The sequence below is a fragment of the Rattus norvegicus genome, chromosome 1 (genome assembly GCF_021556685.1).
Source record: "Rattus norvegicus strain SHRSP/BbbUtx chromosome 1, alternate assembly SHRSP_T2T, whole genome shotgun sequence".
Classification (NCBI taxonomy): domain Eukaryota; kingdom Metazoa; phylum Chordata; class Mammalia; order Rodentia; family Muridae; genus Rattus; species Rattus norvegicus.
In genome coordinates, this window is record NC_141534.1 from 189445428 (window position 1) to 189472377 (window position 26950).

The following is a 26950-nucleotide window of genomic DNA, read 5'->3' on the forward strand; positions in this document are numbered from 1 at the left end:
CAACTGCATGTATGATTCCAGCACAAGATCAAGACTGCCAAAATCCAAGCACAGGTAGGAGGGGCAAGGATGAAGTTCTGGCCCTAGCTGAGGAGCTGTTGGTGGCTGAGGGCTGCTGGGAAAGGACAGCTAGCTTCTTCAGAGGTGCAGCCCCCAAGAGGCTACCCGTGCACCAGTACATGGCCCAACACACATGTGTACACTGGCAGTACTAGGCAGACCCTGGGTATAAAAAAGAAAGAGCGCACATGGGATAGTGGTGGGGTAGAGAGGGAAGGAATTGAGGGGACAGAGATGGGGGTCGGGGGCCAGATCTGGTCCAAAGACATTACATAAACACTGGAGCATGTTGCCCCCGGGACCCTCATGCCTCAGCCCTATATTTCTTCCTTATTCTTCTAACAAAAGTGTGACTAAACTTCTCCTTTTCTCTTTTTCTTTCTTTCAAAAACAAGTGTTTAGTTTTACTTTTTGAGTATTGGGCATTTAACCAAAATCCTCATAAATGAAAATCACACTCTGCCTCAGATGACAACCCAACCTTTTCTAACAGTAACCTCCATCTCCCCTAGGTTTTCCCAGGCAACAGGAACCTGTTCTGGTTTTCTCTATGAATTTGACGGCTGGGGCATTTCAGACAGATGGATGATATTTTTTATAAGTAGCTTTTACCTAAAGGCTATTTATATCACTTTTTAATTTTTAATTAATTTGTGTATGTGTGTGTGTTTATGCTTTTGCTTTTTAAGACAGGGTCTCTCCACATAGCCCTGTCTAGCCTTAAACTATGGAGATCTGATTGGCCTCAAACTCACAGATATCTGCCTGCCTCTGCCTCTATGCTGGGATTAAAGGCATGTGACACCACAGCTGGCTCACCTGATATTTTCAATTATGTATTTAGTCACAGCCCAATGAATGGACAGGTTCCAGTGCCCCACCTATGCAAATGATGCTCCACTGAGCATCCTTAAGAATATGCTCGTGGGCTCAGGTACAGACGTTTCCCAAGGGTTCACAGGAGGAACACAGAACACACTCTTAATTGGAACAGACAGGACCCTCCATTGTGCCTGGCCTGCCTCCCCCTGACCCCCAGCTCCCTCAGTCTTACTTGGTAAAGAGGGACTTCAAGGCTGTCAGCAGTCCACAGGTCCCAAGGCCATTGGTGAATTTGGCACATCTGTCAACAGCTGCAGATGCCAAGCCAAAGAGCTTGTGCACAGATTGGCTCAGCTCCTGAACGCAGTCAATCACTTCCCCGTGTTCCTGAGCAGTAGATATAGATAAGCAAAAGCTTCATCAGGCTGGAGAATGCTGGCCGAGATAGCGCTAACACAGAGGACCTAGCAACATTAACATGGGAAGAGTGGCAAGGTCACTCATCTGTGGGTAAACCACCTAAGAAACCAAATACACACACACACACACACACACACACACACACACACACACACACACACACACACACACACACACACAGAGAGAGAGAGAGAGAGAGAGAGAGAACAATGCACAGAAATTAACTTCTGCCATTAAAATATAACCAAAATTTAGCTCATTGTAGAGGTTTGAATAGGTGTCCCCCCCCCCCAGAAACTCATGTGTGTGAATGTTTCGCCCATAGAAAGCGACACTATACATAGGTGTGGTCTTATTGGAGGAAGTATGCCACTGTGGGAGTGGGCTTTGAGGTTTCATATGCTCAAACGACATTCAGTGTGGCAGACAGTTGCTTCTGTTGTCCTTGGATCAAGATGTAGAGCTCTTAGTTCCTTTTCCACAACCAAGCCTGCCTGCAAGCTGCCATGCTTCCTGCCATGACAATAATAAATTAAACCTCTGAAACTGTAAGCCAGCCTCAACTAAATGTTTTCCTTTATAAGAGTTGCCATGGTCACGTTGTCTCTTCACAGCAATGAAACCCTAGCTAAGACACTCATCCTCACTCATGTTCTTCATTTCTTTTCTCTTTTTCTATGATTAATAAATTGGTACTTCTGATAGTCTTACATCTGGGATAAATCTCCCTGTATTAGACACTCCAAAGAAGTGTGACAGAGGGGCACACTTCCTGCAGAGCAGGGACAGAACCGAGGCAGAGCACACATTCTAGGTAGGTTACCTAGAGATGGCAGACTTCAATACTGTCCATTGTGGCTCACCTCATGCTGGACACCTCAGACAACCTGAGCACAAGCGCTATCTGATGCAGAGATGTCCGTGACCAACCTAAGGCAAAATCATTAAGTAGATGAGATGGATTTATGATTTAAGTCTCTCTGGTTTGTTTAGCTTTATCTTTTGACTGTTGATTTGAAACAAAAATGGAAGCTTTTCTTGGACTGTGTGAGTACCTGAGGCATTCATTACAAGACAGCCAGCCTTCTTCCTTCTTCCCTTTTATAAACACTCAGTCTCACCCCAACCCTCCACTATGCACAGCCAAGAGCAGCTCACAGAATGCTTGATACGTGGCTAGTAGCCGAACTGCAGTGTAATCAGACATTACCAGAGGCACCGCGCTGATTTGTATGAGAAGGTTGCTCTCCTCCAGATCACCGTACTTCAGCTGGTAGGGTTTATACGGACCAAATACAGCATCCACCAGCTCAACAACTTTCACCAGGTTGTGGTCCTCTGTAAGAAACAAGAAATTAAAATATAGTAATAATCTAAACTGGCTGCTAGAAACAATAGGGCAAAGGTATTCTGCCGGAACGTTCCCTGATGTGCCTATGTCACATTAATCTGCTTTCTCAGTCATGGAAGCCTCTGTGATCCACAAAGCTGAACTCTGTTACAACGAGTGTTAGAGAAGCCACGCCCCAGAGCTTCTGTGCCCATCGCAGTAAGATCCCAGATTCAAGTGAAAACTCCTAGGCCTGGAGTGTGATGCATGTCCACGTCAGAGCTGTCATGGAGGCATTCCAGGTCATCTTCTGCTACACAGCCTAGGCTACACGAGACTATCTCAAAACACCAAACCTGGGGATGGAAAGGTGATTTGGCAGCTGAGAACATGTTCTGCTCTTTCAAAGGACCTGGTTTTGTTCCCCAGCACCCTAGCACCAACCAAATGAGGTGGCTCACGGTCACCTTTAACTCAGGTTCAAAGAGATCTGGTGCCTCTGGCCTCCGTGGGCACCTGGGCTCTTGTGCACATAACCACACACATAACTGCTGTGCTCCTGCTATGGTGTGGCAGGATTCTCATGTTAGTATCAGTACAGTGTATGATGCCAACATGTTTGATATAAAAGCTAACCATAAGAGGAAAAGACAGCATTCTAGGGTATGGGGAATTCTACAAGAATTTTCGAAGATATCAATGTCACGAAAAGACAAAGATGAACTGACTGTTAGATTAGGGGCATCAAGAGGTCCAATGTACACTAACGTAGCTCTCAGAGAGAGGCAGAGAAGGAAACAACTAGAAAGACCTCTGCAGAGCTGGCAAAGCTGAAGACAAACTATATACTAGATATTAACATTTGGGTATGATAATGGTAGCAAAACATTCTACTGTAAACATATCTAGAAGCCAGGCACAGTGGTGCCTATCTGTACCTGTATTTGCAGTACCTGAGAAGGATCAGGAGTTTATGGTCACTCTCTGCCACATAGTGTGTTAAAGGACAGCCTGAACTATGAGACCTTGTCTCAAAAAGCCAAAAATACAAATTTAGTATGTATACAAATGCACAGTTAAACACACAAATGCTACTCCTGGATGGAAAGGAAGATGGCCATTTCCTTGTCACGATTCTGTGTAATAAATACATATGGTATAATGATCATGAAACCAGCCTAAGGCTGGAGGTGGCTCAGTGGTGATTGCCACTGCTCTTTCAGAGGACCTAGGCTCAGTTCCCAGCACCTACACAGTGGCTCACACCATCTGTAAATCTAGTTCAAAGGGACCCAACACCCTCCTCTGTCCACTATAAGCATCCGGCACGTCCATGACATATATACATATAACATTCAGGCAAAACACTCATATACACCAAAAGACAAAAGCAAGAAATGCATGAACCTAAACTGTTTTTTAAACTTGCTTTCTATTCAAGTCTTTCACTTGTTTTAAATTGGATCATGTATATGTATTAACTATTAAATAATAAAGAAGTTAAAGATGTAACATATCTGATAAATAACTGGGGAAAGTCCACCATATAAGAATCTTTTAGAAACATATACTAAATTTTCAACAATGGCATTAGAGGAAATTTCCATCTGTATTACAGATTCTTTGCCAGGAATTTTTTACATATTTTATTGCTTTTTATAAATGTACTCAATAATATATTGCTTTAAATGAATTGCTCTAAAAAATTAATGAGAAATAGATTAAGTCCCCAAACAGATGAATATATAAAGAATAAGTAATCAGGAGGAAAGAATTAGAACTTTTATAATATAATTTTCAAACATTAACAACCAAAGTAAAAAATTTAAAGTAATACATCTTTAAACATCTAAGAGCCAGGAAATGATGGAAGAAAGAAAGAACACAGTGCTGGAGAGGGCGGGGATGGGGGTGAGGGGTGGGGGTGGGGGGTGTACCACTCACCTTGATGAACAGCATAAGACACAAGTGTGACAGGCACCTTTCAATGTTCCCAGAAGGGCAACTGCAACCCTAAACTTCTCCTAGAGCCTCAGGGTTGGGTCAGAAAGTTTCTTGAGACAGTTTATAAGGGTTTTACTCAAATAGTAGCTAAAAAAATGTAAGCCATAGGGTTAAGAATGCTGGTGTGTGTCTTTAATCCTAGCACTCAGGAGGCAATGCAGGAGGATCTCTGTGAGTTCAAGGCCAGCCTGGTCTATATATAGTGAGTTCCAGGACAGACAGTGCTATGTAGAGACCCTGTCTCAAAACAAACAAGTAATCAAATATGTAAAAAGGGTGTTGTAGTCATGAAGCAATCATTAGAATCCATGTTTCATGATAAGAATAATCTAAGAAAATATCCACTCTATTTTCCTTCTTTAAATGTGGGTGTACTTGTCCACATGTGTAGAGGCCAGAGGTCAATGGTGGGCATCATTCTTGGGAACACCATCCACCTCATTTGTGGCAGGGTCTTTCATTGGCCTGGAGCTCACCAAGTAGGCTAAGCAAGCTGCCCAGGGAGCCCAGGGAGCCCAGAGAGTCCAGAGAGCCCAGGGAGCCCAGGGAGCCAGGGAGCCCAGGGAGCCTCCTGCCTCTGTCTTCCCAGTCACAAGCATGGGTTGACATGCCTAGCTTTTCGCATGAGTGCTGGGGCTAAACTCAGGACTTCTCACTTAGAGGCAGGGGCTTTGCTAACTGAACACACACACATACACACACACACACACACACACACACACACACACACACAGAGCACAGAGCACACGTGCACATGCACACACACTATATTATTTTAAAATAAAAAAAAAGTAAAATTATCTACAACCAATATTTTAAAATATTTTGCTAGCCATGGTGGCTCATGCCTTTAATCTTAGCACTTGTGAAACAGAGTCAAGTGGATCCTTGTGAGTTTAAGGCCAGCCTGGTCTATGTAGTGAGCTCCAAACAGGCCAGCCAGAGCTAGACATTGAAACTCAGCCTCAATAAATAGAAAAACATTTATATACTATGTGCATTATTATGGTATAGCATATAATATAGACATATAGTGCATAAATGTTTCATGAAATAATATAGTAGTTATACATTATATAGTATATGTTAAATATTTATAAAGTATGTTAAATATATTATCTATAGTACATATTAATATTTACATGAATGCTTGCAAACACTGAGTTTTCTGAGATAGGATTTCACTACATAGTTCAGACTAGCTTTGAATTTACTATACAACCCCCTAGGCTCAAATTCACAATCCTCCTGCCTCAGCCTTCCAAGGAGCAGGAACACGGGCATGCACCAGCATACCCAACTTCAGTGTGTATTTACTAAGAATCGCTAGAAGGAATAGAACAGAACACTCTCTCTTTCTCTCTCTGTCTCTGTCTCTCTCTCTCTCTGTCTCTGTCTCTCTCTATCTCTCTCTGTCTCTCTCTCTCTCTCTCTCTCTGATAAAGTTGTGGATCACTGTCATGCTCTTTCTCTCTTATCAGGATTATTTTATTTTGCATTGTTTTTCAATACAGGGTTTCTCAGTGAATCCCTTGGTGTCCTGGAACTCACTCAGTAGACCAGGCAAACCTCAGACACAGAGATCCTCCTGCCTCTGTCTCTGGAATGCTAAGGTTAAAGTTGTGTATCACTGCACTGGCTCAGTTATCATTTTGAGATGTAGCCCAGACTGGATTTGAACACAACATATTTTTGAGTGCTGAAATGTATACACCACCACACCCATCCTTCCAAAAGCATTTTTGATTTAAAACAATACAAACAATGGTTTGAAGCCCTCGGCTGGAATGGCTGGGAATCTAAGCTTTCTCACTGACTTCAGAGGGTGGTTCTCATGTCTTTAAGAAAGTTCATTTGTTGGGGTTGGGGATTTAGCTCAGTGGTAGAGCGCTTGCCTAGCAAGCGCAAGGCCCTGGGTTCAGTCCCCAGCTCCGAAAAAAAGAAAAAAGAAAAAAAAAAAAAGAGAGAGAAAGAAAGTTCATTTGTGGGGAGGAGTGCAACCTGCTCCCTGCCCTCCCCTGAGCAGCCTGCTCCAGCAGGGTGCCCAGTCTAAGCACTCTGTAGCCACTTGGGCCAGGGCATCACAGTTCTCAGGAAACCAGCCACATGACTGTGCGCCTCCCACAAGTGAGGTCTGACCAGTGAGTGTGCCACAACACCCATGAATCACCAGGAACCTGAACAATAAACACACTCCCTGGAATGTACAGGCAATTAAACAGTGTAATTAAAGAGAATAACTATTAAATAAACCAAGTCTGTGACACACAGCAGCCACATGGCAGAATGAGGCCTTCTTGAAGCAGTTTCCTGAGTTGACAGCAGCATGTGTCACGAGGTCTATGTTTATGATGCTTTTTACACAGGTGGAAATCAGCTGGAAAGCTCGGCATCCCACACAGCACGTCCCCAAGCGGGATGAGCTGTGCTCTGCCTAACCGCCTGCCAGGATGCCTATCCTTCCCCACAGTCACTTCAGGCCTGGTCTGGCCCCCGGGCAGCTGCTGCTGCTTCCCTTCCAAGTCCCCGTCTCTAGCCCATGTGCTCTCCCAAACTTACTGCTTACGTTAAACCGTCTGAGGTTCTGACTTAAAAAGACGACGATCCTCCCACTGAAACCTGTCGCCAGCTCACTGCCACTCATGCCTCCACAGTAAACCTCTGTCACACTGTCAGGGACAGCAGAAGTGTCTGTCACTGCCTTGGAGTATGTGAAGCTCCTGGTCAGCACTGACTGAGCCCCGCTTCCATGTTGTCGATATTTTCATGGAACGCTTCCCTGTGACCCTTTCTCTTCCACAGCTACTAGAAACAGTAAACGAATCCAGGCCTCAAACACAAGGCAAGACCAGCCAGAAGTAAGGCAGGAAGTAGGAGTGCTTACGGAGATGGGGGAGCAGCGCCATTTCCAGCCCCTTGGCAAAGTGGGCAGTAGTGTCATAAAACTCCAGTAGTCTGGTGAGCTCCAGCTCTGGTCCCGCTCTCTCCACAGCCTCACTGAGGCACATAGGCAGGGAGGGCACCAAGGCCCCCAGGGTCTGAATCAGCAGCACTGTCACCACCTCATAGGGGTTCTTGAAAACCTGCAGTGGGGGAGAGGGGTGAGCATTAGCACATTGAACAGCTGTCTCCTGATGGTTCCAAGGTGAGCCCTAGGAGTGCTGAAAACGGGTGATCAGGAATCCCAAGTTCCCCTAACTGGGCAAACTGGGCAGGGACAGGACAGAAGGTGGCAGAAGCTAAACTCTGAATGAAAGGCACTTCCACCTCTGACCCATGTGCCTGCTTACTGAACTGATCATCAGTGAGGACTTGGGTGACACCAGAGAGACTGGAAGGATGAGCAGGAGCAAAACACAAATATCACTGGAAAGACACAGCACAGAGCCTGGCCTCACGGCGCTTTTCTTCTCTGCACAGATCTAGGGCCACACACATTCTCTTCAGGACCAACAGAGACCGTGGACCTGGACAGTTTAGCTGACTCAGGTCTCTGATGGCCTTTTACCACCTATGTTCCTTAGGTCTCTTGAGAAAACTTGAAAAATGTGCCAAGTCCACTTAGGAAATATTCTCACCCTCCTGTGCTCCTATAAATAGGTGCAAACATGGGATGAGATAAGAGAACTGAAATGGAAAACTAGGTCTGGAGAGATGGCTCAGTGGTTAAGAGCACTGACTGCTCTTCCAGAGGTCCTGAGTTCAAATCCCAGCAACCACATGGTGGCTCACAACCAGCTGTAATGGGATCTGATGCCTTCTTCTGGTGTGTCTGAAGACAGTGTACCTATATATATATTAAGTAATTAAATCTTTAAAAAAAAAAGAAATGGAAAATTATACAGCTAATAAAATTCAAACTTTATCAATTCCTAGCACCCACATGGCAGCTCACAACCATCTGTAATGGGAATCCAATGCTCTCTTCTGGTGTGTCTGAAGACAGCTGCAGTGAACTCATGTACATAAAATTTTTAAATAAATAATTCTTTTTTAAAAAGATACAGGATAGGGCTGGAGAGATGGCTCAGTGGTTAAGAGCACTGACTGCTCTTCCAGAGGTCCTGAGTTCAATTCCCAGCAACCACATGGTGGCTCACAACCATCTGTAAAGAGATCTGATGCCCTCTTCTGGTGTATCTAAGGACAGCTTCAGTGTACTTATATATAATAAATAAATAAATCTTAAAAAAAAAAAAAGATACAGGATAGGGCTGCAGCTCAGCGGGACAGTTCTCATCCATCAATCATGCATGGTTCTACCCCCAGCATGCCACAGAACTAGGTGTGGTAGCACCTGCCTGGATGCCCAGCACTCCAGAAATAGAGGCAAGCAAATGAGAAGTTCAAAGCCATCCTTAGCTACACAGAAACAAGGCTAGTCTGGGCTATCCGAATTCCTCCCATAAGAACCAGAACTAGAGAAAGAGGAAACTACACTTAGTAAGAAAAAGATTACTGAGGTTTGAAAGCAGAGATAAACAAAAAACAAAGAATCAACACCAGAAGCTGGGTTTTTGTAAAATGCTCTAAATTTGATAGCCTGTACCTAAACTAAGGAAACAGGACAAAGTATTCAAGTTATAGAGTCAAACGTGCGAGTAGGAACACTAGCACCAAGACTATAAAAACAGGAAGCGAGCTAAGGCCCTGAGGGAAAACCATGAACAACTACACACCAGCAGCCTCAACTCATGCACTCAGTGCTAGAGCCGCAAACCACCAAAACCCGTGCCAAAGGAGAAGGAAGGTCCAACATTGAATTGGTAGTCAAAAATGCTCAGACAGAACTGCAATCCCAGTTCAAGGATAGTCTAGAATACACAAGACCCCCATCTCAAAAAATAATAATAATAAAATAAAAAAATCAAATAAAGATCAGAACCAGTGAGCCCTATAAAACACACAGAATTTACACCAATCTTTCTAAGACACTGAAGGAGCATCTCATAGTCTGAACTGTGTCTCCCTGAAATCCCATGCTAAAGTCCAAGCCACCAAATAAATGCCTTAAGTATGAGTCTCTTTGGAGACAGCGCCTTGAAGAAGTAATGAACACCATGGAAGCACACGGGAGGCTCTGAGTCTAACTGACTGTGTCTTCATGAGAAGACATCAGCATACTATGGGAGGGAGCCTTGGAGGGAAGCCAGACATATCAGGTCAGAAGAGAACACTCCAGCCCGGAGTAAAGCTTGATCCTGAACTTCTACTGAGAATATTACTGTTGTTTAAACTATCCAGTCTGGAGATGGGAGAGATGGCTTAGCAGTTAAGGCACTGGTTGTTCTTCCAGGGGACCCAAGTTCAATTCCCAGCACTCACACTGAAGTTCACAACCCTCTGTAACTCCAGTCCTAGAAGATCGGATGCCCTCTTGTGGCCCCTGCAGACACTGCATGCACATGGGGCACACGCATGTAGACAAAACACTCAAACACAGAAAACAGTAATAAAATCTGAAAAAGAATTAAGCTATCCAGTCTAAGGGCTTTTGCCATGGCATCAACCAGCAGACTAACACGGAACATTTCCTGGCTTGTTCTGTGCAGCCAGAATTACAACAATGGTACTGGCAGGAGGCAAGAGAAGGATGCCAAGACCATTCAACAGGGGAAGTGTCATCCTGACAATGAACGGTGCTCACAAACTGGGTATCTTCTTATGAAAAGAAAGATGTGAGGGAGAGAAGGAGAAAAAAGAAAAATTTACAGGTCAACTCAGAATGAATCAAAGACCACTAGCAAATGGTCCAAAACATGGTCGGGATTTTTCCTAAACTCTCCAAGAATTTACAACACTTCAGTGGGCTTTCTTTTTGACCTCACGGATCCTATTCTATACTCTGCTTAGAGTCACCCTATTGGAGTCAGAGAGAGACGGAGGGAGAACCAAAGAAACACAGCCAATAGCTTCATGGCCGCACGGCCACCCCACTCCACCCAGTGTGTGCTGAGCGTGTCTGGCAACTGTCTGTCTGCTGATCACTCTCACTTGGAACTTAAAAGCACCCCAGGGCTAGTGACGTGGCTCAGTGGGTGAAGGTATTCACCTCGAAGTCTGACACCAGAGTGTAATTCCCAAGACTCACATAAAGGTAGAAGAGAACTGACTCCATGAAGCCGTCCTCTGACCTCTACACAACATAAATAAACATTTCAAAGCATTACAAAGTTTCCAAGTGACCTCTCCCCCATGGCCCTTATCTGCCCTGTTTTTGCTGATAATTTCTTGATAACCCAGGATGGAATCTCCTTCTTGACTTTCATTTCTTCCAGTTACTCTTCAGAACAGATCCTAACAACTGCTGGTTGTTTTTTGGACATTTACCTCTCAAGTCTGGTCTGGAACTCACTAACATGAATCTCCTGCCTCAGCCTCCCAAGTGCTAGGTTACAGGCGTGCGCTGTCATGCTCAGCTCCTCTTGGACGTTATCATCTCCGTCCTACACCAGGCGATGGCGTTGACTTTTCTCGAATCCCCCATCATCAATTCACTGCCCAAATCACTACTAAAGTCAGTAATTTTAGGTGTTACAAATTTAAAATCTTACCATTATCTTCCATTGTGAAGTGTCCACTCAAGTCTTGGGCCATTCTGAAAAATTGGTTTACCTACCTTTATTTTTTTTAAGTATACTGTTATTAGAGTTTTCTATCTATTCCAAATACAAGCCCTTTATCAGATGTCTTACAGACATCTTCCTCCAATCTGTAGCTTCAGCAGCACTTCTGTACTGATGAAACATGATCTGTCCGTACGTGCTGTGCATGGTCTGTGACGTCTGTGTTATACTTACTGCTTCCATGACTAAGACATCAGCCTCAATTCTAAAATCATGCTTGCACTTGCATTGTTTTGTGGGAGGAAGCCAGAGAATCCCATTTGTCCAGACACTCCAAGGAAAGAGAGAGCTGAGCATAATGGACGCAGTAAGTCCTGACTGAAGCATGCACTTGCAAATGCCACTGGAGGACCATCCGAGAGACGACTGTCTATAGACTAACAACCAAAACTCACTGGATTAGAGCCATATCTCCTGCCTCCTGCCCTGGATTCCAGTCATTTCAGTATGAGGAAGGAGCGCAGTTGGGGATAAGTCCTAAGAGACCCAATGTAGGAGCCAGGGCTACGGGGCCAGCCTGATGAATTTATGGTAAGACCTGTGACCGCCCTCACTATACATAAACACACATTAGAACAGACCACAGAGCTCAGGGTAAAGCTAATTAATAATCTTCTAGGTGAGACCACTAAGACAGCTTTAAGGTAAGAAAAAACAGTGATAAACTTGGCTTCATCAAAATCAGAACTTTCTGGCTGGAAAGATGGCCCAGCAGTTAAAATCACATGCTGCTCTTCCAGACGACCTGAGCTTGGTTCTTAGCACCCATGTTAACTGCCTCTAATTCCAGCTCCAGGAGATCTGACACCCTTTGACCTCCTCAGGCACCCACCCACACATGGCACACACATATACACACATACACACATACAAATAAAAATAAAATTAATAATAATAATAATAATAATAAGTCAACTTTCTGCACCAACAAGATGGCTCTGTGGGGGAGGGGGCCTGCCGCAAAGCCTGACAACTGAGGTCAATACCTGAGACCTACCTGATAGAAGAGAGAACTGACTTCCACAAGGTACACAATGGCATGAGCAAACCCCCCCCCAAAATACATTGACTCATAAATAAATACATTGATAAATGAATGAATGAATGAATAAATGAATGATCATCTGCTCAGAGCTGGGACTACAGAGCAGTGGTACACAAGTGCTGGGAAGACAGCACATTTGGCTGGCCTATGTACACTCTGGGTTCATTTTCCAGCATCCCATAAGCAGACAAACAAAAACCCTCCATTCAAACTACAGACTGGAAGAGAGTGTTTACAAAACACATTTGAGAAAGAACTTCTATCCAGAGTAACAAACTTCATGAACTAAATAGTATAAAAGCAAATAACTCATTTTTTTAAAAACAAGCAACAGACTTCTTGAGTAGACATGTCACAAAGGAATGCATGCAAACAGCCAATAGGCACATGAGTGGGTGTTCAATATCTTTAGTCATCAAGGAAATATAAATTAAAATCACAATGGATTGCAACTACACACCCACCAGCAAAGCTAACATCAAACAGGACAACATCTAACGTCAGCAGGGAAGTCCAGCAAGCAGAGTTCTTAAATGCAGAGGGCTGAGCACTTGGGAAAAGGTCTGGCAATTTTTTCTACACCAAAACATACCTGCCCTCTCAACCCGCAAGTCTACACTCGGGTATTCACGTGTGCGTATAAAGATCTCTTGGGAAGCACTGTCCAGAGTGGCTTTAACGACAGCCTCAGACAGGATCAGACCAAATGTCTATCAAAAAAAGGGAGTGGGCCACACTTAATCCCAGCACTTGGGAGACAGAGGCAGGCGAATCTCTGTGAATATGAGGCCAGCCTGGTCTCAGAAAGGGGGTGGGGAGAGACAGTGAGGGAGAGAAAGAACTTGTAAACACGCACATATATATTCACATCTATCACAGTATTCAGAAATAAAAAAGAACAAACCATGATACAACAATACACGAATCAAAACAGTCTGATCAAAAGACCAGCCCACAAACTATTCCACTGTACAGAACACCAGAATAGGCTAGATTAAATTATGTAGTCAGCATCATCATCAAGTGATGATTTTAAAGTGAACGATATTTGCAAATTACCTTTAAATAAACCAAAAAATAAGCAGTCTCAACGAGCAGATGGGAGTCATGGAGAGGGAGACGTTTGTGGTGAAGCACACACAGTAAAGTCTCCATTGCAAAGCCTCGGGTGGGGTGTTCGCTGCACAATTCTTCCAGCTTTTTATAGTTTAAGGTTCTTTCATAGTGAGTGAAGGTGAGGCCCTGGGTTGAAGCCCCAGGACAGGAAAAGATGAAAAGTTTCACGTAGAATACTAGGGAGGAGCGAGAACATAGCTCAGTTTATAGAGTGCTCACACAAAGCCTGGGCAATGCCCCCAGGAACACAGAAAACAGACATGACAGGATATCCACCCAGGGGATGGAGGCAGGAGGATCAGACTCTGCCCCCTACCCCCTCCCCCAAAAAACAATAAAAACAACAGCAACAACAAAAGTAGGTGTGCTGATGCATGACTATAATCCCAGCACTGGGGAAGCTGAGGCAGGAGAATTGCTATGAATTAGAGGACAGAGTAAATTTCATTTTTTTAAAACAGGGTCTCTGTTGGGGTAGTCTTTTTATGCACCGTGTAAAGGCTACCTTTGTATTATTCAAATGTTGATTTCTGTACATGCAGAGAGGTGAGTACTGGCCAGACTTTGGTATTTTATTTTTATTGATCATTACTAGCCTTATTATTTTGTAGACATACACCTCCATCACTGGCTAATAAAGAGCTGGTGGCCTATAGCTGAGGCTCAGGGAAAGGTTTGGCAGAGATAGGAGCTGTGGGAAGTTTAGAGACACCAGATTCACCAGCACGACATGGAGGTGGAACAGGTGCGGGGACTGGCCGACTGAGTGAGAGGTAACAGGCCACATGGCAGATGTGGAATAGAATAGTCAGGTTAATTTCAGTTAGACAAGCTAGCTGGGAGGCAGCCAGCTGAGGCCTGAGTTATAACAAATAATAAGTCTCTGTGTCATTATTCGGTGGGTACAGGGCAGAGCCTGACGACAGGACTCACTGTGTAGCCCAGGCTGGCCTGAAACCTGCTATGTAGACCAGGCTGGCTTCAAACATATAGAGATCCACCTGCCTCTGTCTCTACTACCATGCCTGTCTACACAGTGGCTTTCAGGCCAGCCTGGACTACGGAGTAAGACCTTGTCTCAAAATAGTAACAAAATAAATTGTAAAATCCATTTTTAAAAAGAAAAAAGGGAAATCTGAATCTAGTACAGGCCTGCAATTATATCTGCTTAGGAAGAACAAGGCAAGAAGATTAAAAGTTCAAGGCCAGCCTGAGAAAACCTGTTTCCACATAAAATAACAAAGATGACCCAGAGTACAGCTCAATGGAAATGTTCTGGCCTAGCATGTGTAAAACTGCAGATCTGATCCCCAAAACCCACTAAAATAAAAGGAAACAATAGGAGGAAATGGGAGGGTATGGCAACATTTTACCATGTCTCTGGCCTTACTTTGCACTAGCCTGAGCTTCAGCAGACATCTGACTGTCACACTCATCTCCAGTAAAAAAAAAAGGGGGGGGGGGGCGCATGAGCCAAAGGCACAAATGAACATGCCTTCCAAAACTGAGGCTGAGAAACCAGGGTCTTCTTAGATGACACAGGACATTTCCCCGTATAGACGTGAGTTGTTCTTACCCTTGAGCTATGAGACTTGTACAAAAGACTAGGATGTGTGAGTGAATGTGGACAGACAGGCACACTGGAAATGGGACGTAGAGCCTAAATCGGAGGAATTAGGTTAGTTCAAACAACGATAACAAGGACGGGGCACTGGAGGCTGAGGAAGGAGGATAACATGAGTCTGAGGCTAGGCTTGGCTATCTGGCAAGATCTGTCTGAGTGGGCAGGATGGAAAGAAGGAAACAAAACAAAATGCTTTAGCCAACGTGAATGGCATAAGCCCACGCAAGGGATTCTCCCCAGTTACAGTAGATAGAGTTCATTCCAGCCAGTGACAGGTGATTACCTAAGGAGTCGTGACTATCTGTGAAAACAGGTCACCAGCCCTGACCCACTAGCACTCCCAAGTAAGATGGGCTTTTCCCCTCCCTGAAGAGCTGTGTGCCTCTGACATCATACAGGGAAGGGTGGTTCATACCCTGTGGCTACCAACGCCTGTGGACTGAGAGAGAATATGATGGGAGGCTTCCACTCAAAACCTAGGCCTCACCCTACCCGGCTCACAGGGCACCTCTAAAACGAGACTATTCTTCCAACTCTGGGTAAGAGAAGGGAACTTGGCTTGAACTTTAAAATGAACACAGTCTGCTCTTTCCACCACCTGACTAGGGGCCTCTGGCCTTCAGCAATACCAGAGGCTCCCAGCGAACACTGGGGATACCATCTCATTAGATTCTATTTAAGATACAGAGGAGAGTGATAGGAAGAGTTTCCTTGGAGACCTAAAGGGCTCACTAACATGGGTTTATAAGTCTAAGTATTAACCCCCTGGGTGACAACAGCGCTTGATCCAGAGCAGTGCCCATTCCCACGCCACTGTAGGCTTTGTTCTCCAATGATGAGCTGTTACCTGTGTGGCCCACTGGGTTTGCGTGTGCCATGCCCCAAGCAAGGCATGGTAGAGGCCAGTGAGCTGCCGGTCCAGTGGAAGGTCCCTCTGACACAGCTCTTGCCAGGTTGCTAAAAGCTGCACCTGCAGAGGCACAGCAAAGGGGGTATTTTACTAGGTACCCCAAATCATGCCACTCTAGAACTGCCTACCATCCTGAGCACATAAGTACCCGGCTGAGACTCATCTACTGGAGAAAGAGCAGAAAGCAAACGGGCAAGACTTAGGCTCCTGCCGGGTCACCATCTAACACCTGAATTTATCGACCTCCAAGCAATGCTGTCTCCTCTGACCCCACCCAAAGCACAACACTGAGCTTCCTCGGGGCCCACTGCACTCCTCTGAAGAGCTTTTAGAGTGGCCATAGTGTGTGCTGATGCTTCATGCCCTGAACCATATGATTTAAACACATGCAAGGGCCAGCAAGGGCCACACTGCATAAAGAGCTCCCTGGAGCCCTGGCAACCCTGGAGCCCACATAAAGGTGGAAGGGAAGCAGATTGTCTAACACTGTCCTCTTACCCACACATGCAGCATGGCTTGCTTGTGCCTGCACACATCTACCCCTCCTCCTCCTCATTAATAATAATAATAATAATCAACTAAAACAAACAAAAACTGTGAGTATTGTGCTTGAAGGAATTAAGGTTAGCCCAGCAAGTTGTATGTTGGTACCTTGAAAATATAAAATTCTTATGGCTTGCTGAGGACAAAATGAAGCCTATGACATGATTTGCCTTTAAAAATCGAAAATCGAAACAAATTAAAACAATGTTTTAAGTCTGTGAATGAATCCAGGCTGAAAACCCATGGCCTTGTTCCAAGTTACAGTTAAGGGCATCTACTGAGTGGATCGAGAGCACCCCCTACTGGCTTCCAGTAAAAGGAAAGTGACTGAAGGGCAGAGTCTAATTTTGCCTTTGCCTATGAAAGATTTGGGCCCAGCGGTGAGGCCCTCCACAATCACACTTACTTCACTCACTCCCAGCAGTTTACCTTGTGACACTTGTAGTAGTATGCAAGGAGCTGGGGCATCCGGTCGATTTCAGTGAACACCTTCACGAATACTTTAGACTGATCTAAAGAACACAAAATGTGCACACTGTTACCAGGTCTCCCAGGGCTGCCAAGGCAAGCAACTCATGATAAATTCACATACATGTCAGCTAGATTCAGAAGTTTCTACTGAGACAGCTGCTTTAATTCAAACAAGAGAATCATAGGCAAAAGAAATAAGGGTAGACTATAGCTACCTAAGCTCGTTAAAACAATGCACCAAGCACCATTAATACAGTGCTAAGATTAGCTGGGCAGGGTGGCACATGCCTGAGTCCTAACACCCAGGAGGCTGAGACAGGAGGATGACAGCCTAGACTACATAACAGGCTCCTGTCTCAAAAAGCAACATACACAGAGACTAGAGAGATGGTCTGGAAGAGCACTAGCTGCTCCTCAGACAACCTCAGTTCGATTCCTAGCACCTACATGGCGACCTGCATGCAACTCTAGGTTGAGAGGATCCGAAGCCTCTAGAACTTCTGGCCTCTGTGGGGACCATGCACAAACATGGTACCCAGAGCAAGCAAATACACATACACATAAAATAATTAATGTATTTTATTTTTGAAAAGCCACAGAAGGCCTGGGCAATGGTGGCACACATCTTTCATCCCAGCACTCTGGAGGCAGAGGCAGATGGACCTGAGTTTGAGGTCAACTGCTCTACAGAGTGAGTTCTAGGACAGCCAGGGCTACACAGAGAAACCCTGTCTCTAGAAACAAACAAACACAACAGGAGGGTGTGCTGTGTATGCTGTGCATGTGGCTGCTGGTGGTAAACAGAAGACAGGATGTGTAGCAAAGCTGGAATGCAACATCTCAGGAGGCTCTGAGCCTCAGGTTCCTACTTCCTACTGCCCTCCTGCACACCTACTTCCCTGCCCCAAACATGGACTGTCACCAACAGTATATAAAATAAGTCATCTTATCCATCAGCCTCATTTTATAGTGAGGAAACGGCACCTCCAGCTTCAGTTAGTGGTTGGACGGGAAACCATGGTAAGCTACACACGGTGCTGACTTTTGGTTGTTTTGATGCACAAAAACAGCCACTAAATCGGACACTGTGAGTATTTATATGAACTGAAGAACAGACAGCAAGCAAGCCTTCCATCAGACGCCGAGAACAATGCACACTCCTGGCTGCTGTGGGCCTTGCTGATTGAGCACAGCCTCCTGGGTCCTCACCAGTCACCCTGCACTAGCATCCCCTGTCCTGTGTCATTGTGTCTTGCTAGACTAACAAATGAGTTGCTGGAAGTGCACGGAATTGTACTGAAAGGATCACTTAGGTAGCATTGCCAGGGGGAGGGGAGGGGCAGGGGACTGAGAATGCAAGGCCGCTTAGGGCTGCACAGTGATGGAGCGAAGCTCTACCTCAGACAAACCAAAGGACAAATTAGGTCAGCTGGTCCCAAGCTTAATGGAGAGAGAATGAGTAAAGGTGAACAGTGAGACGATACTTCTGAAAGGATTAAGTACTTGGACCATGGTAAACAACACATCAGAGGTCCTGAAGAAAAATGATAAATCCCTCCACACAAACTACCAAAACTGAGTGAATTCCCAAGACATTGGACTGCGAGTGTGAAACCAGCCTGATCGGCACAGCAAGTTTCTGACCAGACAGTGCTACATAGCAAGACCCTGTCTGGGAAAAAAAAATTGAACCAAAAAGAGAGGACAGAGGAAGGGGCTTGATCCTAAGCACAGCATAAAACTGTGTACACTTGAAATAACAGCACTCAGGAGGTAGGAACAGGAGAATCAGAAGTTCACGGTCAAGGCTGGAGGGTTATGTCAGTGGTTAAGAGCACTGGCTACTCTTTGAGAGGACCCAGGCTCACTTCTCAGCAACCACGCGGAAGCTCACAACTGCAGCTCCAGTTCCAGGGGATCTGACACCCACACAGGCACACCTCAAGTAAACCACCAGTGCGCAAAGAAAGGAAAAGGAGAAGTGTTCACGCTCAGGCCAGGAAGCTGGCTCAGCGAGCAAAAGGCACTTGTCATGCAAGTTTGATCCTCTGGTTTATCCTGAACCCAGGTACAAAGCTGTACATCGGTTGGAGACAGAGATAACAGAATGGCTCCAGCCAGTCAGCCTGGAGTACGCAGAACAGAAACAGGGAGACTGTCCAGCAGAGTAGAACAGACAGACAATCAAACGCTGCCCTCTGACTCGGCATACACAAAGTGGCATGCTCACACACAGACAAGAAGTGAAGCTCAAGGTTCTCCTCACCACATAACCAGTTTGAGGACAGCCTGGGCTACACTATTCTGGGTTGTACTACACATTCTTAAAAAAAAAGAAAAAAGAAAGAAAAAAACTCAAAAAAAAAATCCAACAAGTCAAATTCAGCAGCACATTAAAAGAATCATACCCTCAAAAAAATTAATATAACCTTACGTAATTCAGTGTGTACATTAACAAAACGAGGGGAGGTAATAACTAAAGACCATTTCAACTGATAGAGAACAGTATCAAATAAAACTCAACAACTTTTAAAAACCTTATCATTTTAATTTACGCGTGTCTGTGCACATGTGTGTGGGAGCCTGCGTAGGACAAGAGGTCATCGGGTCATGGGGCTGGAGCTGCAGGTGAGTGTGAGCTGCCTCTTAAGGACTCTGGGAACTGAACGCCAGTCCCTGCAGAGCAACAGTTCCTCTCAACCTCAGCCACAGACTCGACACTCTTTCAGGATGACAGCACTCGGCCATCTAGGACTAGAAGGAAACTGCCTTATCGGATCCAAGCCACCACTGACAAAGCTGTAAAGATAAAGAACGGGCACTATAGAGAAGGCTGGGCAACTGAATGAATTTGTGGAGGGCCGACTGGGGTTTGGTTCCAGCCCCTCCATGGTGGCCTGCAGCCATCCATAATTAAAGCTCAAGGGATACAATGTCTTCTGACCTCTGTGGGCACTGGGAATGAACATAGTGCACACACACACATGCAGGCAAAACACTCATGCATATAAACTAAATAAATCTAAAATACTTTTTTTAAAGGCAAGGAACAAGATGAGTCTACTTTCTCTAGTTATATCCAACATGATACTGGAAGTCCGAATCAGAGTGGCTAGGTAACAAAAATAAAAGCCATTCAGATGGAAAAAGAGTTAAATAGTCTATGCCAACATGCTTCTGCATATAAAACCCCAGATTCCACACACACTAACTCTACTACACCTAATAAATTAAGTAAACATGTTTGTTGGGTTTGTTTTGTTTTGTTTGTTTTTGTTTTTTGTCTTGGTAGTGCTAGGCTAAGGCCAAAGCATTGTATACACTAGGTGAGAGCTCTACAGATGAGTTACACCCCCTTGTGGAGCCACAACTTTGATGTGGCTTCAACAACAGACTAAGGGAGGCCCAACTTTCTTGGGCCCTGACTATGAAGAGATGAGCAAGAGGAGAGCATTTCAGGAAGGAGAGCGATATCACTAAAGGTGGGAGGTTAAGGTGCCTCCCCTCACACTGAGCACTTGGCTATCCATGGAGCTCCGGTCCCAGCTTAGTTACTAAAAGAACTCCCCCAGGGACAGGATGGAGCCCACTGCTAGAGGGCCTGCCTTGCATGAACAAGGCCCTGGGTCCAATCCCCATCAATCTGGGGTCATATGGAGGGCAACCTCACTCCCTTCAGCCTTCAAACAGAAAGAAAGATTGCCATTTGCAACTACATAGAAGAACTTGGGAGGCCCCATGCCAGAGCTGAGAGGGAGAGCAAGTCTGACCACATTTATACATGGAATCTCAACAGCTGAGCTTAAAGAAACAAAGGAAAATGGGGGCTGCCAGGGAGGGGATGGGAAATAGAAGACCTCAGCTATGACAGCTAATAATAATGTATTAGAGACTTGAGATTTGCTCAGAGTAGATCATTAGTGTTCTTACCACAAAAAACAAAAGGGACAACTGTGTGTGCTGGGTATGATCCCTTGATCATAGTAATTATAGTGTGTATCAAACCAGCATGTTATACACTCTAAGTACACACCTCCCCCGCCCCCCTCTCTCTGGTTTTTCAAGACAAGATTTCCTGTGTCCTGGATGTCCTGAACTCACTATGTAGATCAGGCTGGCCTCCAACCCACAGATATCACACTGCCTCTGCCTCCCAAGTGCTGGGATTAAAGGTGTGCACCACCACTGTTCAGCTCACAAATTCTTTTTAAAAGCTAGGAAAAGGTTTTATTTTACTCTCAATGATGTCCTTATTTAATAAGAATAAAAATTATATGGTCAAACTGAATACACTGAAATTTTATACTTATACATGTGACAAGGGCTCATATGTGCAGATGTCTGCCCATTCATGTTTATAATTGTGTAGCATATTAATATAACTTCCAAAGAAAAAATGCTAAAGGCTGATGTCAGTTTACCTAAAGCAAACTGAAGAAACAGAGCTCTTAAACCAGCCTCAGTGCATCATAGAAACACGCCAGGATTAGTAACAGAATTAATGCTGCATCTAGGAAGCTAAGAGGAAATGTTTGCAGAACAAGAGAGAAAATGCAAAATATCACCATCGACTGTGGATGGCTTCAAAGATAGAGAAATGCAGGCTGATGCCAGGCCTTCAAGTCTGCCGATGAAATGGCTGCTGAGGGCTTCGACAGGATGAGGTCAAGAGAACACGGAACTCAGAAGAGAAGGCCTCACATAACACACACGCAGCAGCAGTGAGCGCAGGCCCCACGCAGCTGTGAAGCCCAGTAAGCACTGCATGGTTCCACATGCATTTCGTCTCAGCACTTGGAAGCTGAGGCGGCTGAATCACTTTAGCTAGAGACCAGCCTGGTCTACATAACACGTTCCAGCCTAGCCACAGCCACAAAGTGGGGGCTGACTCAAGAGTGGAAAAAGGACAGCTTTTTTGCCACTCTTTGATTGGCTGATATTTTTGTGGATGAAGTATGTAGGACTGAGGTATGCTGATGTCTGCAATTTACTTTGGAAATGTTCCAGGGGGAGGGGGGAGAAGTTCTGGAAGTGCAGTTCAGAAGTAAGGTGAATGCTTCGTGTGCACAAAGCCCAGGACTCCCCACACAAAAGACCCGGGGCTGCAGTCAGTGGCAGCGCTGCCAAATCAATGACAACAACAGTAATAGACAGTGAGAAGGAGCAGCAGATGTGTGATAAAACAAGCGTAAGGTTAGCATGAAGCTTAGTGGCAAGCACAGGGAGGTGGCACGAGGAAAGTAACAATGTCGAGACCTAGAGGCCATCTTCATGGTAACTGTTCCAACTATTCAGGACGTCAGGAAACTTTGTATAAAAGTTAAAACATGGAAGCATCAGGAGGTTACATTTATCTACAATCTACATAATTGAATCAGCACAACGCTATTCTAAAAACCCATGAGCCAAGCCTTATATTTACACAGAGAGGTACCCACAGTCGAAACTTGCCACACTCACCCACGGACTGAGAGGTGAACGCTGCTACAATCTGGGGGCTGGCCAGGGCCTCCAGTCTGTTCTTCAGAGCCTCCAGGTGCACGCACTTTTCTGAGTAGTCTGGGGTATCCACAAGCATCATCAAGCTGCTCTGCATACCAGTCAGCTTTGCAGAGATCACAGCTATGTCCTATAAAAAGACAAAACACAAGATGCTTATTTTAAAAGACTCTATACCTCAACAGGAAATAGGGAAAATACACCAGAAGGCAACTCTTGGGCTAGAGAGACAGACGGTTCAGCAGTAAAAGTGCTTACAACAAGCGCAATGCTCTGAGTTCAACCCTGCAGGACTCCACACGATGGACAGGAAGAACTGACTCTCACAACTGTCCTGCAACCACAAGTATACACTGACTGACCCAAGTGCTTGTGCATACACATGTGCACATACACACAATCTAATTAAAAAAAAACAGTTTTCAGTTAAGTAAGTCATAAGAATAAAAGAGGTACATAAAAATTATGTTTAACATTATTAGTACCAAAACAAAAAAAATTAAAACAAGGAAGTACCATTTTCTTCTAGTTGGGAAAGTACCAAAGTACCTATTTTTGGTAAGGATGCAAAAAAAAAATCTGTCTGGTACCATAGTATATAATGTCTGGGGCTAATGAAGTGATTCCATGGTTAGTAGGGCTTGTTGTTCAGTAGAGGACCCAAGTTTAGATCCCAGCACCCATACCGAGAGGCTCACAATAGCCTTTGGCGCAGCACCTCATTTCTGACATATTCTTCTGACCTCCACACCTACAAACACACCCACTTACACAGACACACATAGTATATAAATAACAATGAAATGGCTTTAAATGTATATCGTCTTACAGTAAGGCAACTTAACAAGGGGTCAAGAGTCTTAAAAATATTCACAGGTTGGGGGTGAAGGTGGGCAGGTAATGGCAGTTGCCCTGCAAGCCTGCCGCCCTGAGTTTGACCTCTGGAACCTACAGTGAATAAAGAGAACAGAATTCTGAAAGTAGCCTGCAGTCCTCCAAATATGGATGCTATGGCCTGTGCACAGGGGCACTCACTCACATATCATACATGTGTACATGCACACGTACACACACACACACACACACACACACACACACGTAAATTAAAAAAGATTACAGGGATAGAGATGTATCTCAGTGATAGCGTGCTTTCCTAGTGTGTTCTAAGGTCCTGGTTTCCATTTCAAACATTAACAGAAACAAGAAATCACATCCTTTAAATTGGTATTTTCTTCTCTACAAATTTGTCCTAAAGAATAATCTGAGGCCAGGCAGTGATGGCACACCTTTAAACTCAGAACTCAGGAGGCAGAGGCAGGCGGAGCTCTGTGAGTTAGAGGCCAGCCTGGTCTACATAATGAGTTACAGGCCAACCAGGGTTACATACTGAGGCCCTGTCTCAAGAACAAAATAAACTAAAAATAAAAGAATCTGAGGAATTCTGGGGTCAGGTGGTACAAGTCCACAATGCAAGCAGGTAGAGGCAGAAGGCTCAACTCAAGGTCAGCCTGGGCTACATGAGATCTTGTCTAAAAGACAAAAAAAAAAAAAATACCTGCTGGGACCTGAAGAGAGAGACAGAAAGTTCTCAAAAGACAGGGACAAATAGCTAAGAAATAGCTCAAAAATGTTTAGTAATTAGGGAAATGCAAATCAAAAGAACTGTGAGCTTTCATCTCATACCAGTCAGAACGGCAAAGATCGACAAGACAAAGGACAACACATGTGAGGATGTGGGGAAAGGGGCCCTCACTCACAGTTGATGGGACTGCAGATGCTGCAGCCACCGTGGAAATCAGCCTGGAGAATTCAAAGCGCTAGAACCAAGTCAATCAGACAATCCCTCACACCACTTCTTGGCATAATGGCCAAAAGACTTCATATCCTATTGCACAGGTACCCGCACAGCCATGTTCACAGCTGCTGTATTCCCAACAGTCAAAAAATGGAAACATCCTAAATGCCCTTCAATTATGAATGGATAATGAAAACCTGGTACATATACACTGTAGGACACTACTGTTCAGCGGTAAAGAAAACTGAAATCAGCAGTTTTGCAGGTAAATGGATGGAACTAGGAAGATGTTGATGGAGTAACCCGGACTTAGAAAGACACTCCTTGCATCTTAGTTCCCAGTGCGAGGTCCTCAGGCGCGAGTACGTGTGCTGGATGGGCACAGCCACACCCACTGCAAACGGTGAAAGTCATGAAGGCAGCACAGCTGTCTGACAGTCCTAGCAAAGCTGAGCCGAGCGCTGTGATCGCTCATTCCGTCTCTCATGGTTAGGTTTTGGTCTCTGCGTGTTGCATTCTTGGGGATCTTCTGCCTTATGATTCATTTTATGTCATTTCCTGAGAAAATTATATCTGAGTCTTTTTAGGAAAGTCTTAAAGTGACTTCCCTTCTGCTTTTGGGGAAAAATCTTTATCTGGGCCTACTTGGAAGTGATCCTTGTGCTCCAGAGATCCTTGTGCCCCGGAGAAATTTCGTTATGAGGCCTTGACTCAAGGGTATCCGCCCCTAAGCAAACTCAAACAGTATAATTGGTGCTGGGTTTACTTTGCAAACTCTGACTGACCAGAAGAATTGACAACAGATTCAAGGCCTCTTTTTACGATATTCTTAGAGCTCTCTGAATGTAGTTTAAAGATAGGAGGGGTCATATAAGATACATCCCAGAGGAGCAGAACCCAATAAGTAAGAGACTAACATAACTTTTCCTACTTTGTACCGTAGGTGATGAAAAGATACAGTAAAGGAGTTAGCTATTAGAGTTTGCTATTCAAGCTGGAGAGATGGCTCAGCGGTTAGAGCACTGACTGCTCTTCCAGAGGTTCTGAGTTCAAACCCAACAACCACGTGGTGGTTCACAACCATCTATAATGGGATCCAATGCCCTCTTCTGATGTGTGTGAAGACAAAATTTGCTATTATAAAAAGCCTGGTTCAGATATTTTCTGTTTGTCTGGAGTGCCAGCCTAAAAGCAGGTTGTCATACAATGAATGTGTTGGCTTTGGCAGAAACATTCTTTAGATTCTTTGAATTGGAGTTATAGGGCTATCAATAAAAATAAAATCTGATCTATTTGGACTTTCTAATCATGCTAAGTTGCAACCCCAGACATTTAATGAAAAATCAAACACATGTCCAGAGACAAAATGACATAGGTCTTTGTTCTGTGAAATCTGTGTAAATAAGGAAACAACCTGATTGGTACTCAGTCAGAGCCGCAAGAGTCCCCTGACCACCGCGCCTGACATGTTCCTCCCTCGCTGACTCCCTACCTCCTCTTGGGCCACTATCAGCCACTGAAGAAAACAGGAGAGTAAAAAGGGAGCATTAGGAGTGGGTGGGAGAAACAACAGAGAAGGAAATAGCAGAGTTCAAGTGATCTGAAGGGGAAATCAGAAAAAACGGGAACATGTCTCTAGTTACAGAGGGGGAGGGAATATAAATATAGGTTAGATAAATATAGAAGAAGAAAAGAGAAGGGTAAAAAACAGTCAAGATATCTGAAAAGACATCAAAATATTAACTACATAAAAATACCCACAATATAAATAAGTCGAAGTCGGCGTGTGTGTGTGTGTGTGTGTGTGTGTGTGTGTGTGTGTGTGCATGCATGAGTGTGTGTAAAGAAAGGATGAGTAAGTGAAATCTTTCCGTCAGGGCTGACAATGCTCCCTCCAGAGCTATACACCATCTAACGAACGCCCAACACCAGGCATGAAAAGCCCTCTTCGAGTTGTTGGTCAGGGTTGTTGTCCAAGAGACAACATTATAGGCCATTGCTGTTGCCCTTAGCTGCCCTCAAGTGGTGGAAGGTAGTCCCTGCTGCTGAGGACACCATGCACTTCAGACACAGGGCCCAGAGGAGCCAGCTGGGAGTGACCTGAAAGCCCGCTCCCTGAGGACTACCTTTCATAGTACCAGAAGTTACAAGTCTCCAGGGAAAGAGGCAAACAACAGTCCTACCCAGCTATGACACCTAGAACCACAGCGACAACCAGCACGGCTTGACAGCCCTAAGTGGGGGCACGAGTGGTAAGAATACATTGGTGGCAACCAACACCTCACTAAGGGGACTTAAGAGGATAGCCATGCCGGGCACTGGTAACCTAGCCAACTACCCAAAGCTGGTGAAGTCAAGGATCTTGGAAGAGAACCTACAAGCACCACTTAACTAAACCAGAATCATCCCTGACTACATTCTCAGTATTTGTACCTACAGAGCAGTGTATGCAGAAGGCAAAAAGGAGTTGTGCACACAGACAAGTGCTGGAGAAGCCAGGAAAGTTAAACACACAGCTGATCTCCCCAAAGGGAGACAATATCTAGCCATTTCTCCCAGAATGCTGGGGATACTGTGTTTGTTTTTCAGAGACAGCCCCCTAAAACTCGAAGCTTTAATTCTAGGCCAGAAAACTCACCCTTGTGAGAGATGCCATTTGTACTTTACAATGACCCATGTGACTTC

General features: G+C 44.8%; 1 protein-coding gene across 2 annotated transcripts in view; it reads right to left on the reverse strand.

The window, feature by feature from the left end:
- The window catches only part of Cog7 (component of oligomeric golgi complex 7), a 59766-nt gene that overhangs the window by 27137 nt on the left and 5679 nt on the right, over positions 1 to 26950 (reverse strand). For both annotated transcript variants that reach the window (XM_087659579.1, NM_001033889.2), the window contains 6 exon segments: positions 22432 to 22600; positions 16930 to 17012; positions 15895 to 16017; positions 7521 to 7719; positions 2513 to 2640; positions 1115 to 1269 (listed from right to left, as the gene is read on the reverse strand). In XM_087659579.1, coding sequence (XP_087515705.1) covers positions 1115 to 1269; positions 2513 to 2640; positions 7521 to 7719; positions 15895 to 16017; positions 16930 to 17012; positions 22432 to 22600 — 857 coding nt within the window.